Source organism: Dendroctonus ponderosae, unplaced genomic scaffold (assembly GCF_020466585.1).
Source record: "Dendroctonus ponderosae isolate FM_Combo_2020 unplaced genomic scaffold, Dpon_F_20191213v2 Dpon_F_20191213_7, whole genome shotgun sequence".
NCBI lineage: Eukaryota > Metazoa > Arthropoda > Insecta > Coleoptera > Curculionidae > Dendroctonus > Dendroctonus ponderosae.
Window position 1 is genome coordinate 5260835 of NW_026018916.1, and position 16601 is coordinate 5277435.

The 16601-nt window shown below is 34.6% G+C and overlaps 1 protein-coding gene across 1 annotated transcript in view; it reads right to left on the bottom strand.

Moving 5' to 3' along the window:
• The window catches only part of LOC109539766, a 41940-nt gene extending 25352 nt beyond the window's left edge, over positions 1-16588 (bottom strand). The window contains exons 1-2 of the mRNA XM_019907746.2: positions 16392-16588; positions 1104-1334 (exon numbers count right to left, since the gene is read on the bottom strand). Of these exons, the coding sequence (XP_019763305.1) occupies positions 1104-1334; positions 16392-16464 (304 nt within the window). The 5' untranslated portion in view covers positions 16465-16588. The remainder of the gene's footprint in view (positions 1-1103; positions 1335-16391) is intronic.
• Between the last annotated feature and the right edge of the window lie 13 nt (positions 16589-16601).

The window sequence follows — 16601 nt, forward strand, 5'->3', positions numbered from 1 at the left end:
TTAACTTAGCAACACAATAATAATATGAAAATAACGACCAACACGTCTACAATTACAAAAAACAATACCACTCTAGCTATCAAAAAGAGACTTTGCCGTCTAAACTGACAAATAAAATAAATGATTTGACATATGTAAATGGCATAGCCAACTTAGATACATTGGAACCTTAAATTAAACATCACCAAATGGTGCACAGAACGACTATTTGACATATTTTGTAAAAAGGCAAAAACTTAACTATTAACATCCTAATACCATTCGATAGGTAATTAAAATTTTTAATTCCCTGGTAAGTTAAAAAATATGGAGTTGTATTTAAATTAATCAAGTTAGAGCCACTTAAAGTTCTTATTTGATTAGTTTAAATTTGCGGACACCCTGTATAACATGGCAAGTTTATTATCATCGGGATATAAAATATTATATCTTGTTACACTTCACTATAAATTACGCTTACATAACTGAAATACTTCTAAAGTATTTGACACGTGAAAATTAGATTAGATTTTGATTAAATTCGTATTATTAAAAAAAAACTTAAGATTTAGGTATCATAAACCTTATTAAAACAGACACTTATTTTGTTCAGCGAATCCAAAGATGCAATAATATACCGGACATTCCATTGAAAAAAACGCAACTTTGATACCTTTAGAGCTTTTGGGACACCCTGTACATTACAAAAATATTTTAAAATATGCGCTCGGTAGGCGTCGGACAATTAATAAAATAATACTTTTCAAAAATCAAACGGTTTAGCCGCAAACTTCCGTGCCGTATAGCGTGAATAACCCTGTACATTTAAATCAATTAAACAATTCCAATTAGTTAAGCACATTTTCGTAGCTGAATCGCTGGCACAAGCTGAGGCAAGCTTCCGCGTCTACGGCATGCAATTTTCCTAACGAATTATTTTCCAATTTAAAACGAATTATACTATTTGGCTTCTGTATTGTACCGGTACAATTCACTGGGAAATATAAAACTGGCAACGAATTAACAAAAGGGCAAATACATTTTTCAGCTTCAGCAGACGGCTACCGGCCCTATTTAATTAGGCTGAAAGCGAACCCATGTTTAAGGTGCTGGAAAACACTTACCATAGTCCGAGTCATCGGAAAATCCACCGTCCTCATAATCCAAATCGGTGAATGTGGACTCATTGTCCGAGTCCATTAGACCAGGGTTTCCATTGGTCTGAGCGTTTCCATTGTTTGCAGCGATTCCAGATTCATTGTCCAGGATATCCTGGTTCGAGTGAACCTCAGCTGATGTTCTCGAGTCCTCTTTGGCAGATAATTTATTATAGCCTTTATGAGCGGGACGGTTTTCTGGAAAAAAAAACACGAAATGAAACGAACAGCTCAGCAACATTTTGTCCCTGTGAAAATCGATTCAGTTTAATTAATTAATTATCTTCAATAGTCGATTACTCCCTTGCCAATCCATACACGTGCCTCCTGTAACAACATATAAAACCCTTGAAAAAATAATAAGCGACTCTTTGTGATGACTTTATTACATTTCTTCGGTGCTTCTCACGAATCGCAATTTTTCCGCCCAATAGAAATACACGCTTTTGGTCTTTAAGTATTCTATTCAGCCCGTGTAGGTGATGAAATGAACATATTATATTACTTCTCTATCCCATTGTTGCCATTGAAAGCATGGCAAATCCCAGAAGCCAACACTCGAGGGATGTGTTGAATTTCACCTTCACAATAAATGATTGTCAGTTGATATAAGACGAGTTGGAGCAGATTATTTGGAATTTCCCAACATGGCAATGGAAGATAAATTGCTGCTTAACTATTTTCTCATAGAAAATATTTCGTGGTTAACGGTCGGTTAACCTAATCGGGGCTTTTCCTTAAATATCAGATGGTAAAATATGCCTTTTCATGTCCTTGAAGTGGATTTTTTTCAATTTCCATCACAGTCATTAATGCCAACATCAATTAAACATTAAAGCTGTTAGCTGAACATCCATAAGAAACAAAATTCCATTGGACACAAGAAGGTTTTCAAACACAAGACTGAAACAATAAAGGAAAATGACCGGCATATCATACACTCATAAATTGTGAAAATGGCAAAGTTACGCTGATCTGTCTGGACAGGCTGAAGTTCCATTGGAGATCCATTATAAGTTTCTCTAGGAAACAATTTCATCTAGTTCTAGGATAAATCGATTTGGAAAACTCAAATTGAAAATGGCCTGCGAAAATAAAACCTGCTGGGCGATATCAAATCAGAATTATATCACTAGAAGAACGGGGAAACTTTCAATAAAATTTAAATTGAATTTGTCAAAGGAAGCAAAGGGCTAATGGCATTTATCGTGTATATTTGGCGAAATTTTAGTTGTGGTCAATCAATTCATGAGGCAGTTTGTAAAAAACATCAAGAGGTAGATGGGAAAAATTGTTAAAAACAGCAAGAATGGGAAAGTCTATTATTATCAAAAGAGCGTTTATCTAAATTTAATTTGAACGGAACATTTTTGCACTTATTTATTCTCATTTAAAAATATTTCGAGCTTGTCTATGATAGTTAGGATTTTTTTAAACAAATGAATGCAAATGAAGCACCATTCCAAAAAACACCAACAAAGTTTGAAAATGTCTAAAACATTGATGGATGCCGCAACTGAACATTATTTGTTGTGTACTTATTCACAATCCCTATCGGCAAAAAAATCCAATATTTGACGTAAATATCTGTATGATTTAGAGCTATAAATTTTCAAAAATAATTTTAAAAAACACCGATATGTACTGCGATTAAACTGTAAATTTGAGCACATATTTTCCATCGTCTTCCAAAAACATCTAAAATTCCCGGGATCCATCTGCTTAACTAACAGAGTTTCATAATTTTAAAAACAGACCTTTGCACGTCAGACAAGTTTCTAAAAAACAAACAAATTTAGAAAATTCCAAATGTTTAGAACACTGTAGGAGACGGAAACTGAACTGTAAATTTGCGCTTTTATTTACTATCTTATTTATTACGAAAATGCAAATTTTTACCCATCTGTATGTTTGACTACGAGAGTTGTAATTTTTAAAACAGATCTTTGCAAAACATTCTTGGAAACAGCAAGTTTGAAAATTTCGAGCACATTAATAGATGCTGCGATTGATCTGGTATTTTATACACTTAGGTAGCATTTCTTCGTCTAAAAATATAGAAAACTTAGCTATAAATCGATGTATGATTTTGAGAGTTGTGAATTTTTAAAATTCACGTCTGTAAATTACGCACAATTCCTTAATTCGAATTCGAAGTTTCAGAAATGAAACAAATGAACTGAAACTTTGCACACTTAAGTACCATCTCCTGCCTTAAAACTATTCAAAATTTCAGGAATAAATCCGTGCGATGTTGAAAAATATGAATTTTCAAACCAAACCTTGACAAATCAGGCACAATTTTAAAAAGCTGCAGCTAAAATTGGAGCTATCCAGGAATCAATTACCTCCAATAGCAGGCTCATAAGTATTTCAAGGAATTTGGCTCTTTACCAATAAACTCACACAGAGAACAGGTAACAAACATCTAGCAAAATTCGTTTACATTTAAATAAAAGTTCAAAAGCTTGTGCCCGAACCAAATAATCTGAGCATCAAAGTACTACAGCATTTCAACCCTAAGCGGGTTCGAGAAAAGCGAATTGAAATCGTCGAATTGAGAAAATCCGTTTAATATTTGAAGTCCTATAAATACGCGTGTTGGCCTATTAAACCTGCGAGTGGAAATCAACAAACAAGTCGAGCCATATTTGAACTAAAATAAATTGATCTTAAAAGAGGAAATTTGGGAAGGTTTGAGCTCGGTTGTGAAAAAGGGGGCTCCAACTCACAAGACTTTGAGGGCTGAATCGAATTAATAAGCAGCATCGCCTCGTTTGCGCTTACACCCAGAAACGCCCAGCTCGTTAATAAGTTCCCTTTTATTCATTGTTGTATCCCGCCGCAAGTTAATTGACTTAACAACACTAAGGGCTGGACTTGATTGTATTGAACGCTGATTATATTTTATTAGGTATTCATAGGCCCGAATATTGGGGGCCCCTAATGAAACAAAACATCGAAGAGACCCGTGATCGAGAACTGAGTGAAAAGTGAACAGCAAACGCATAAGCTCTTTTGCAAAATCAAACACCAAAATTTCCAGAACTCTATACGCCGACATGAGAAATAAACCTCGCTTCGGATAAAATTCGTTTATTTTGAAGTTTTTAGGGATATTTTCAGCAAAATACATCCGAATGAATCTTCAGTTGAAAGAAAGCAGCCGTTTAATGCCTGGAAACCGCAATTTCAGATCCATAACCAAAAGGCTCGAAGCTTCGGAACTCGTTCTATGTAATGGCCTTTAAAATTGTACGTGCGGGGCCTTTGCTTCGATTTACCTCTGGGAGTTTTATCGATAGGAAACGTTAGCAGAGTTACATATAAATGGGTCAAGGAGAAATGTCGCGAAATAATGCAACATTTGCTTGTTTATCAAAATTTACATGCGTTTGATATCAATCTCAGGTAGTAAACTGGTTTCTAGTGCAAAGTTCCTACATTGAAAGTGCGAAAAATTTGCAAGTTGGGCACTTGCTGATGCTTGGACACTATCAAAGTTGCTGTTTTCTGGAATTATGTGTTTTCCTCTTATCTCTCAAAATCCAGTAGGTAAAAAGCTGAAATTTTGGACGTTTTTAGCTAAAGGGCTAATACATAAGTGCGCAAAGCTTCAGCCCTATTGTGCGCTCCACTGCTATTCCACAATTTTTTGAATATACACTTTCTTGCTCCTTTTCCGCGGTCTGTTTTGAAATTGCAAATCTTTCAAAAATCAGCAGATAAATGCCTGAAATTTTAAATAGTTTTTGAAAATGCGGTAATAAAGTGTGAAAACTTCAGTTCCATCAGGGTTTTTATGTGTTCATTTCATAAGGACTGCTTTGAAAACTGATATCTCTCAAAATCAAAGTTCCAAGATTTACCCAAAATGTTTAATGTTTTAAGCGAAAAACACACAGTATTTGAAATTATATAATACATATTATTTAGAATCAAGTTCGGGTTCTATCGCCGCTTGCATTGATCCTACTCTCCAACTGCTCTTTTTCGGGTATATTTCTATATTTCAATAGTTCAAACATATATTCCTGAAATTTTAGTAATATTAGATTCAAATTTCAAAAGGCTTTTAAATTTGATTTGTTATTCAAACTTCTGAACTTTTAGCGAACAGAAGTAATGCACCAAATTTCAATCAACTTGAATCCTAATCAAATGCTATAAATTAAGAAATTAAAATAAAACTTCCATGTTATTTTTGCACCCTATCAACAGTCAATTTTTGGGAATCCTTAATTGCAGACTTTTACAGGGATCCAGACCATTAGCAGCATTTTACGATGTAAAACCTTGATAGAAGTTCACCCAAATTAAACGTTAATAAAGTGGAAATACGTCGACAGAAATAATGGTTTTGGATCAAATCACAGCAGCAATTCTTCAATGAGTATCCAACTAAAAGTGTTCGAAAACGATGGAGCTTTTGTCTAAAAATAGTCTCGGTTAGCAATATCGTGCAAGAGCTTTCGCGCTTCGGAAACTTTTTAATTAAATATAGCTGAATTAATAGTGCAAATTAAATCTCGTTGAGTTGAGGGTAAAACCATAAACAGTCTCTCAGGTTGCAATAAAATATAACTAATTAATGTCCCAGGGTGAAACGAATTAGAAATATTTAAATACGTTTTGATTATCAGCAAGTGTTTGGTAGACCACAAAACCCGACATTTTCCTAATTTATTTCAATTAATCGAATTTTGAGGCAGGATTGCGATTGTATGCAAAGCCTAATCCAACCGGATTAGAGTGGCTGATTGTTGGAAATTTGAAATGCATTCTCGTTTCTGCGCAAATTAATTTTTAATTCTTTTGGAAACCACGGACATTAAGGGTTTCATAATGGCGAAAGTTTAGCCCATTTGCAATAATTAATGGAGCGGCTATCGGGTTTTACCAAAGAACCGCACATGGAACCTGCGGCTTGTAGGCAAGAGATATGTGGCATGATTAATGTGTTTTATGGACTAAAATTTCGCCCATTACACTAATAAATATAAATAGCAAAGCGTGAGCATTGAAATAAATACCAGCAGGAGCAGAACCTCAATAAAAACGTTGCTTTAATCGTCGGTATAAAACGGCCTGAAGTGAAATATGGTTTCTTTTCAACACTCTTCTGGCTGAGGTTAATGCCTTTAATAAAGGGAATTTATTACAGGATGATATCCAATAAAAGCCCCCATACTATCAAGGAACGATAATTAAATTTACCAAAGGAATGTTGCTGAACGTTCCGGTTTTAACAAGAAAACAATACCATTTATTCATTTTGGATTCAGAATTGATCGAAGTTTACTTTGGATTAATACCGCTTAATTTTCTTTTAATTCACTTTAACTGACTTCGATGAGCTCCGCTGTATAATAGTAGTTTTTTTAACTGCTGTTCAATAAATACGCTCTGATCCAGCTTGCGTGGAATAATTAATAACAAACTAATTTTCGTGGACGAAATTGGCGTATAATTGATTTCACACTGACGAAACAAAATTTGAGATTATATACTAAACGCGAAAACTGTTTATCGAGCAAACAGGCAAAGTCCCAGGAGGGCTTATGTTGCCGAAATGAGTTCCTCAACTTGTTTATTCGCGTGTCAGTGCATTGAGGTTTCCAGAGCCGCTGTATTTTTAATAAACCAAATTTGATTAAGGAACACATTAACTTCCGCTCGAAGAAATGGCAATTTTTTCCGTTTTCCATCCACGTTTTACACTAAGAGATGATTAATTGTTATTTATCAACCGAGTGCCAAAACAACAACAATTCACCAAAGGCGGGATTTGGCTTAAAATAAAATATACCGCGTGTTCATCCGAGCACTGACCAAAGGAAATTTACCTGAAACACCAAAAATAATTTTCCATGTTAATCACCTATGGGCAATATCCTGGCTGGATATCGGATATTTTTCTGCCTAAGCCACTGATATTTATTCGTGCCGATAAATCCCCAAAGGGTAACGAAAAACGATCATGTCGCCATCAAAACAATTTAATTGACGCCCTGATCCTATCTGAACCACAAAATAAGGTTTAATCTGTAATCGGTGAGGAAATACTTAAATGGACTAAGTTGAAAGATTACTAAATTTAATACACAAATAATAAAAGAACTGTTTGAACAACAGTTGAAATTAAATAAAATCTGAAACTAAAGAAGAGTTTAAATCAAAATGGTTTAATCAAAATCAAAATGGCAATAATGAAAATTAAATTAACAACATCAATTTCAAATTAAAATTAATCAAAAGTAAATTGACACTAATCAAAATCAATGTTAAACAAAGTCAAGTTGGCATGTTATATGATGTGTGTTCATTCAGTAAATTATTATCTCTGATTTTCTAAGCCTTAAATTAAATTCCTTCATTCCTGCCTTTCATTAAATGGCTTTAATGTCTAACTTAAAATTGGAAAGAGTGAATTCGATTTTGTTTATCACGGACTGGCATTTGATTAATGTCAATTTGAATCTGATTATTGTCAAATTGCTCTTGATTGATGTGAATACAATTTGTATTCTTGTCAACTTGCTTTTGATTAGTGTCAATTTGATTTTGATTTCTGTCAATAAGATTTTGATTGATGTCAACTTGCTCTTGATTAAAGTTAGTATGATTTTTATTCTTATCAATTTGCTTTTGATTAATATAAATATTATTTTCATATTTATCAATTTACGCTTGTTGTTTGTGTACCGATGTTTCCAATCGGATTTTGATTATTGATACTTAACTATTTTGATTGATGCTTTTGGAGGGAACAGAATGAATATTTTTATAAAATTATTTTATATTTATATAAAGCATCAATACTAAATTGATTACATAATCGTTCGTTATATCAAGTTCAGTCAGCCTATATTTCAAATGCCTATTACTTAAATTTTAAAAACAATTCGATTGTTTTCTTTCCCATTTGCCATATTTGATTTCCACTTCCGTTTGAATTAGTTTCACTTCATTATTTGCATGGAAAACTTTCATTCCGATGCAAACCCTTCTTTTGTATCTAGGCAAAATATTAGCAAATATCGCTCTAAATTCCCCATTTTTACCAATTTCTGTCGAGTTTTATCAGAGACATTTCCTTTACAAATACATCGCGTCTCCCATGTGTCCCTGTTTGTTTCACTTTAAACCAGCCCACATTTACAAACGGAGCATTAGAGAAAAGTACATGAAATATTCTCTTTATTTTTGTACCACTTTTCGTCAAATTCCGCCCCTTGACTAACGCTCTTCGTTCCTGAATAATAAATCATCCATGAGCAGTTTTTCTACGCCCTAAGACGCAGATCTGTTGACTTGGACCTATGCTCCAACAAATAGTAGTTTAAAAAAAATTTAAATTCCGTCGTGTTGACGATGAAAATAAATTTAAACGAATAAATAATCATGATTGAAATTTTGAGCGTATTTAATCCGCCATCATCCATATTCATTAACTAAACGTGGAAATAAATATGCGCGTATTGAAATTGAATTTCCCCAGGGGGAAAATTATTTATTTTAAAACGGAAGCCCGCCCACTTTCAAAAGTGTCAGACCTAATTTCCGCTACTTTATCGTTTGAAAATTGCATTTTAAATAAGGCAGTTCATATCGGGTTTTATTTTCCACTTTATCTTGACGGCCAACAAAGCGCTTTATAGAACTCGCATTAAATTATTCAGTCAAAGAAATGCATTTCTCATATATGGAAAGTTATAGACAAATATGCTGAGCTGAAGTTTGACAAACAAACCAATTTCACCATGCCGAATAAACTCGATTTAATATTTTACAGTCGATAGAAATTGATGAAATAATTTTTCAAATACTCTTGCAGTGTAAGTGGTCCCAGCAGATGCCAGTGAAGATTTATTTATTCTTCTAACAGTTGTAAAGAGAATTTATAAAAGCAGACCTCAGACAAAGCCCAAGGGCCCTTGATACTACAATCTTCTAGATAAGGTTCATATAAAAAACATTTTCAGTAATCGTCAGTCTATTTTCCCGATTTTTTTTAATTTGCGACACAAATTTGTTGTCGTCTATGCAGGCCTAAGTCTGGTATTTATTTTCTCAGTAATCAGTAAAGTTGGATATTTACTTTTGCATGCATTTTCTAGCGCAAAGTGGGTTACATTGGGCGAAAAATGTTTCGATTTTCAGCTAACATTAGGCTATTTTTCAGATTTTTCTTAATTTGCGATAAGAGTGTGTCGGTGCAGGCTTAAGTTTGCAATTTATTTATCAGAAAGCAGTAAAATTGGATATTTACCTTTGAATGTGTCTTATACGGCAAGTACTCTTCATGTGTGGGAAAAAGTTTCGATTTTGAATTACCATCAAGCTATTTTCCAGACTTATTTTAAATTTGCGATTCAAATTTCCTGTTATCTAAGCAAGCCTAAGTTTGGAATTTATTTTCTTGGAAACCAGTAAAGTTGGAAACTTACTTTTACATGAATTTTCTGGGGCAAAGTGTGTTCCATGTTTGGGTTAGAAGTTTCGTTCGATTTGGAGTTATCATCAAGCAGTTCTCCAGATTTTTTTTCGAATTCGCTCTTTCCAATTTTAAGTTAGACATTAAAGCCATTTAATTTACGATACAAATTTATTGTTCTCTATGGAGCCTAAGATTGGAATTTATTTTCTCAGAAACCAAGAAAGTTGGTTATTTACTTTTGAATGTGTTTTATACGGAAAAGTGTGTTTCATATGTGGGAAAAAGTTTCGATGTTGAGTTATCATCAGGTTAATTTCCACATTTTTTCAATTTGCTATACACATTTTTTATTATCTATGCAGGCCTAAGTTTGCAATTAATTTTCTCATAAACCGGTAAAATTGAATATTTGCTTTTGAATGCGTTTGGTAGAGCAAAACGCGTTTCATGTATGGGAAGAATATCCAGAATTTTTTTGCTTTGCGATCCGAATTTATTGTTGTCTATGAGAGCGAAAGTTTGGAATTAATTTTCTCTTAACTATGCATTTTAACTTTTGAATGCATTTTATAGGGCAAAGGGCCTTCTATGAGTGAGAAAAAGTTTTGAGTTTGAGTCATCAGGCAATTTCCAATTTTTTTTTAATTTGCGATAGAATTTAGTGGTTGTTTAAGCAGGTCATGGCCTGGCATTTATTTCCTCAGAAGCCAGTAAAGTTGAGTACTCACTTTCGGGTGCACTTTGTAGAGCAAAGTGCGTTCTATGAGTGGGAAAAAAGTTTCGAGTTTGAGTGGTCATCAGGCTACTTTCAAGATTTTTCAAATTTGCGATTTTGCAGTTGTTTATGCAAATCTGAGTTTGGCATTTATTTTCTCAAAATCTAGAAAAGTTGATGAGTCACCCTTGAAGTTATTTTGTAGCCAAAAACCATTGATTGCGTTTTTTACCGGGATTGGGACGACTGAGTAATCAGCCAATAATCAATTTTTAAGGATATGTGCTAGGTTTATTCAAATGAAGCATTCATTGTGCAGAAAGTTTTCTTCTGCTTGCTTATCTGCGATCGTTCTTTGTTCGAATTTGAAAATAGCACTAAAAGCTATTTCGTAAAAGCCAGAAAATCAAGTGTTCCAATCTCAATCCCGACGGAGTATGCAAAAGCTATTGAAAGCGCAAGCAAGTAAGACGACTTTTACAGTTCCAGCCAGTGAAAAGCTTTTGTCCCGATGGAATTTTTACACAGTGACAACAGCAAACAGAGCCATTCTTGGATACTTTAAACGATTTTAGTAGCAAGTTTATTGGATTATCTTTCGATTTCCAGAACCCTAAAAACTGGGAAAAGTTTCGAGCGGCTTCAATAGTATTCCATGTAAACTAACATCATTATAACCCTGTATTCCTCTGAGTACAGTTGTTTGGAAACTGTTAAAATACATTGACCGCCCCAATCAATACACTTAGCGCAATTGATAAAATCCACTCTAACAAAACTTGTTTATTCACGCTGCGGTTTTGCGGATTTGCAATATCGATCGGAAATAAACTGTTCACAATTTAAATTAATTAAAGCTTGTTGTCTAAGTTTAACACGCATTTGGGTAATTGACTGTACAGGATTTTGGTTGATTTACATTTGCAACTGTTGCAATGGACCTTCGTTGAATGCACTAACTAAACCAATCCAGCCAAAGTCAATTCAGTTTGAAATAAATGGAATTATTGATTTTGCCATCCACATTTGCATGTTTATTTTGATCGCAGCCAGAAAATTCCTCCCGATTCCTTCTCTGTTGGAATTAGTCGGCCAAACACTGATTCCGATGTATCAGCAATTGGAAATAAATCTAACTAGTGCTCGGAAAAATTAAGTTTAATTGCAACCGCAATTCGTGCCAGCTGCAAATCCTGGATGCTAACTTTATCAGTCAGGCTGGAAAATTTTCCAGCAATCCCCGACTTGATTTAATAAGATCAAAGAATAATCTGCACATTTTTTGATGGAAACCCTAAAGTGACTTAGGCGGAAATCACTGCGGAATGTCCTGATTATTCGTTTATATCAGGAAAATTTAATACAAATTGAAGGAGCAAAAAGGAAGGAAAGATCAGATTTACATTTTACTGTGCATGTCAATGGGGGAGTGAAGAATAATTTTTATTATGCAAACCTGACAAAAAATGATTTTTTCATTTCCAAACACAATTATTCGTTTTATGACCCCATTCAACAACTTCCTCGTTGAAAAAGTTATGAAAAATCGAAGAGTTATTTAGGTTTCAAACTGTTTATGTAAAATGAAAGAGCAACATTTTTTTACGTAATTTCTAATTTACAATGTAGCTACCAGCGACCGTATTTGCAACGTTTAATTAAAAATTCTATTTGTCTTTAAAGGGCGCCAATGCCACGAACAGCGTAATTAATTGATAATACAGTGGAAAATCTCTAAAGAGAATTCAATAAAAGGTTAACTAGCAGCTAATAAATCATTCTACTGCAAAAAGTGGCAAAAATCGAAGCTCAATGGAAGGCAAAAGCCAATTGAATAAAAAAAAAGCAATTGGCAATTTGCTTTTTTGTAAATTTATCTGTTTTGAGCACGAATTTTGTTTTTTGTTTGTTGTGTAACATGACTGCTGAGATTCAACGTTTATTTTGCTTTTTAAATATTCAGCTCACGAAAAATGTATCTCTAGAGATACACTTTGTCGGTTTAAAACGGGCAGTTTTCGTGCTAAAATCGAATGAAAATGTCATCTAAGAAAATACCCTAAGACCTAAGGAATTGTGAACATTTGTGAAAAATTCCAAAGCAATTGTCCAGCGTCAGACTCACTGACAATCAAAAATTCAGTTTTTTTCGTTGTTCTCTAAACTGTCCTTTGTGGGTCTTAATACAGATTTAACGCAGATTTTGTTTTTTAAATATTCAGCTGAGGAAATTAGTAGTATTTTTAGTAGTTTGGTAGGGGCTGAAATCGAGTGAAAACACCATCTTCGCGATAATCTACGAAATTGTGAACATTTGTAAATTTTTTTTTTTATGTAAATGACTGTTTCGAGCACAATTTCAGTATATTTACCTGTTTCTGCAAGCAGTCCTTCACGTGTTTTAATTTTTTATATCCGCGTATTTTGCTTTTTAATTGCGACCAATAGGAATATGTTCAAATGCAAAAAATAAATATAATGCATCAACCAGTTTTTGCACCAACATTTTGCAATTTCCAACAACAATTGGAAAAGCCTGCCATCGCAAATAAACCAATTAAACGACAAACAAATCAAAAGGATTTTTCTAAATTTTCCATAAAACTTGATCTTTTGGTTTTATTTAAATTCAAGTAACCGGGACCAATTCCAAAGCTAAAAGTCAGCGTTTAAAACCAGTTAAAGTACAAAATACATTCGGAAAGAAAACATGTTTGTTAGCGAAAACTGAATTCAACGAGTTCAAACCCCAAAAATCGAGCCTCAAAAGAGAGAAATTGAATCAATTGAATAGTAATTTTTTTTAATTTGTTCTCTAAACATTTATGGGCCTCAATTTTACTCAACACCTACTTTTCTGTTTCGTTAATAACTCTGTTTTAAACAAAATTTCAGTTTTTTATTTGTTTCTTTAAGCAGTTTTTTAATTTTTCTTGTAGCGTGTTTTGGTTTCTAGTTGGAGCCAGAAGTGAAACAAAAATTTTCAAACGCGATAAATCAGTTGAAATAAACATCCAGTTTAAACATTTCTGAACAATTGGATTACTTGGAAAAATTGAATTACTTTGATCCTACTTAAATCCGAATAACCAAGTATCCGAAAAAAACCGAAACTAGTGAAAACACCATCTTCGCAAGAATCGTGAATTCAAAAAATTGTGAACATTTGTAAAAATTTGAGAAAAATAGTGTTCCTGAGAATCATTTATAAACGCCTCCTTAATCAATTATTAACGCCCGTCTTTTTTACGCCCTTTAAAATGTTTTTCTCGCGTATTTTGTTTTGTAATTGCGGTCAGAAATAAATAAAAATGTTCAAATGCAAAAAATCAATTGAGTGAATCATCCAGTTTAAAAGTGCTCGAAAATTGAATCTTTTCGAATGAAACAAATTGACAAACTGAAGTTTTCATTTGTTCTCGGTTCTGAACGGTTCAAAACCCAAAAATGTGAGCCTGCCAAAGCAACCAATCCATCGACGGAAACTCTTGGTTTAAATATGTGGGAAAAATTACTGGAAATTTGGTTTTTGCCACAGTCAAAACGAGGTTGAACTTGAAACAAGTGGGTTTTTCGGGTTTTTAGGCCGTCGTTCGGTAGAATTTCTTCTTGACGTTTCGCAAGCACGTGTGGCTTGCATCTTCAGAAGTGGTTTGCTGGAACGCTTACACTGTTCTGATGGTTTAAGCGTTCAAGCAAACCACTTCTGAAGATGCAAGCCACACGTGCTTGCGAAACGTCAAGAAGAAATTCTACCGAACGACGGCCTAAAAACCCGAAAAACCCACTTGTTTCAAGGAATGGCCTCGAAAGTCTATCTCTTTTGAGGTTGAACTTGAAAGATGCAACAAATAAACCTCCACTGATTTAATGGATTTCCAAAATATAATCAACTAACACGAAATTTTCCGTTTTAAACAAAATGCAGAACTTTTCTCTTGAAAGCAGACATGATTTTTTTTGAGCAAAGTGAAAAATAGATATCCAATTTTCTTCAAAACTTTATTTATATGAAATTTCCTGTCCAGGCTTCGAAGACACGAAAAGTACTTCGACAAGCATGCTTTTGGAGTTTTCTGTCTATTTGCCACGTACTTTTCTGTCTATTTTCTCAACTAGCTGAACTCAAGTTAAAATTTCGCTTTGAAACTGACCTTTGAGTTGATTTAAAGCCCTTTGTTATGCCCACGATGAGTAGCAAAAAGAGAATATCCGGGCAACACAATAGGTTTTATGGAAACAACAAAAAATAGTTTAAAAAATAGCACAAAGAACATTATGCGATTGGTACTGGATTAAAGTAAAATTGAGTCGAGAGTGGTTTTTTGGGTTGGGACACAATTGCTAAAAAAATGTAACTTTTCCCAACATTATCCCTTTTAAAAGTAATCGTTCGTTTAGTCAAGATTAGTGGAAAATCTTCGCAATAAATTCAGACCCTTTAGGAACTCAAATCCCTTAGTAGGGCTGAAGATAAGCAAAGCATAATTGTAAATAATAGTTTTCACATAATTGACCGCTATTGCCAACAGTGGAGGATCGAAATAAGAAAGAAAATTATCCTCATGCGTGTGCCACTGTAAGAGTTTTTCTAATGCGATTACATAAAACAATAAAATCCACCTCCAGTTTAAGTATTTATCTCGAAGAAACGCTCGAATAGAACCGGGGGCATTCTTAAGCGGAATTGCTGGCGCTTATGTTAATAGGCGTTCAGCACATGGAATTAAGTTGGGAAAAACCTGAACTTCCTGGGCCAGGATAATTGGACTTTATACTGCAGAGAAGTAGCAATTTATGGAATAGCAGCAAAAAAGCGCCTTCTTCAGCTTAATTTGATAATGCTTAGTAAAAAGCAAAGGAAAACAGTTAAACAATTAAGTGTTAAGTAACGGGATTAGTCTGCGAGCTTTGACCGAGCAAGCAATAGACGTTTCTCAGTTCGCTACTCATCGTGGGTGTTGCATCCGTTCCATTTTGTCTATTAATAAGATAGTGTTTTATCCCGCACTTGCAGTTTTCAGTTATAAACGCCCACAAGTCTAAACGGGAAATTTAGCCTGAATTAATAGAAAACTATAGTCTCAAAGGTTTCAGATCAGAAAAATACTCGCAAACCACCTCCGAAAGCTTCTTGATACAATAACTTGCTCTTCAAATAAGCGCTATTGAAAAATGACAGATCTGCTGGCGCTTCCATAGTTTGCAGCAGGATATTTGGCAGTGACGTCATTATTGGAGATAAAATATTTTCTGAATTTTATTGCGCTTTTCTGTCTGTTTCTTCTGGTTAAATCTGGCTTTGTATACAAGAGCATTTCATTTAAATCAGAAGGCGCTGGTTTGGTGTCTGAGCGCGCTCTTTTATCAAATCTGTAGCCAGCAAATTTGACGAACGAAAATCCAATTAAAATCTAGCCAGTTAAACGAATGCAATGTTCGCTGATCGCTCTGAGAGATCCCACTTTAATTAAATTTATCATCGAAAATTAGCATATACTCATAAACCGCCTCAATCCTCATCCTTCAATCTTCCTAATTAAGAGTACGGATCTTGCAGGTTTCCGGTTTAATTAAAGTTGAGAAATCGACCGCGATAAAAACACTCCCGCAAAAGTTGCCCTTTCGGTTTACCAGAACGACTTTTAATATCGGCGTCTTTAGCATGAAAAGGGCACATTAAGGAGAACTTTCGGATAATTCCCGCGACCTGGCAGAACTCGCTTTTTCAACTCAATTACATCATTTAGGAGAGGAACAAAGACCATCCGCTTACTATCTAGGTTGGCGCGAAACTTTACAAGCGACGGATTTATTAGCAAAAAACCGCCGACGATGATATGATTGATCTGGGCAAAGATGCTAAACAAACCCGTCGCTCAACGCACATCAGATATGTTTGCCGAGCGAATGAAACAATTTTGGAAAAGGGATATTGAGCACATATTTACACTGCCTTTCAGCTAGTTGAAAAGGCGACCTGGCAAAAGTCAGCCTAAACGCAAATAATCCACAAAAACTTTCCCAGATTCTTAACTGCTTAAATTACAGTTTCACTTTTTAATCACGGAAAGCAAGAGGAGTTCAACTGATAACTTACCGTTGTTGTTCCCATTTAAAAGCGAGGCGGCGGACGTAAGGCCGACGCGCGTTCTTCGTAAAATCCACAACATGACGCCCTTCGAGACGCTGAGACGCACTGGCGAAAGGGCGGCCGTCGCGACGCCAAATCACCAGGTTCAAACGCCGCGTGGTGCGCCGCGTTCATATCGAACAGACGAATTCAAGTTCACCAGGTGCTCTGAAAAAT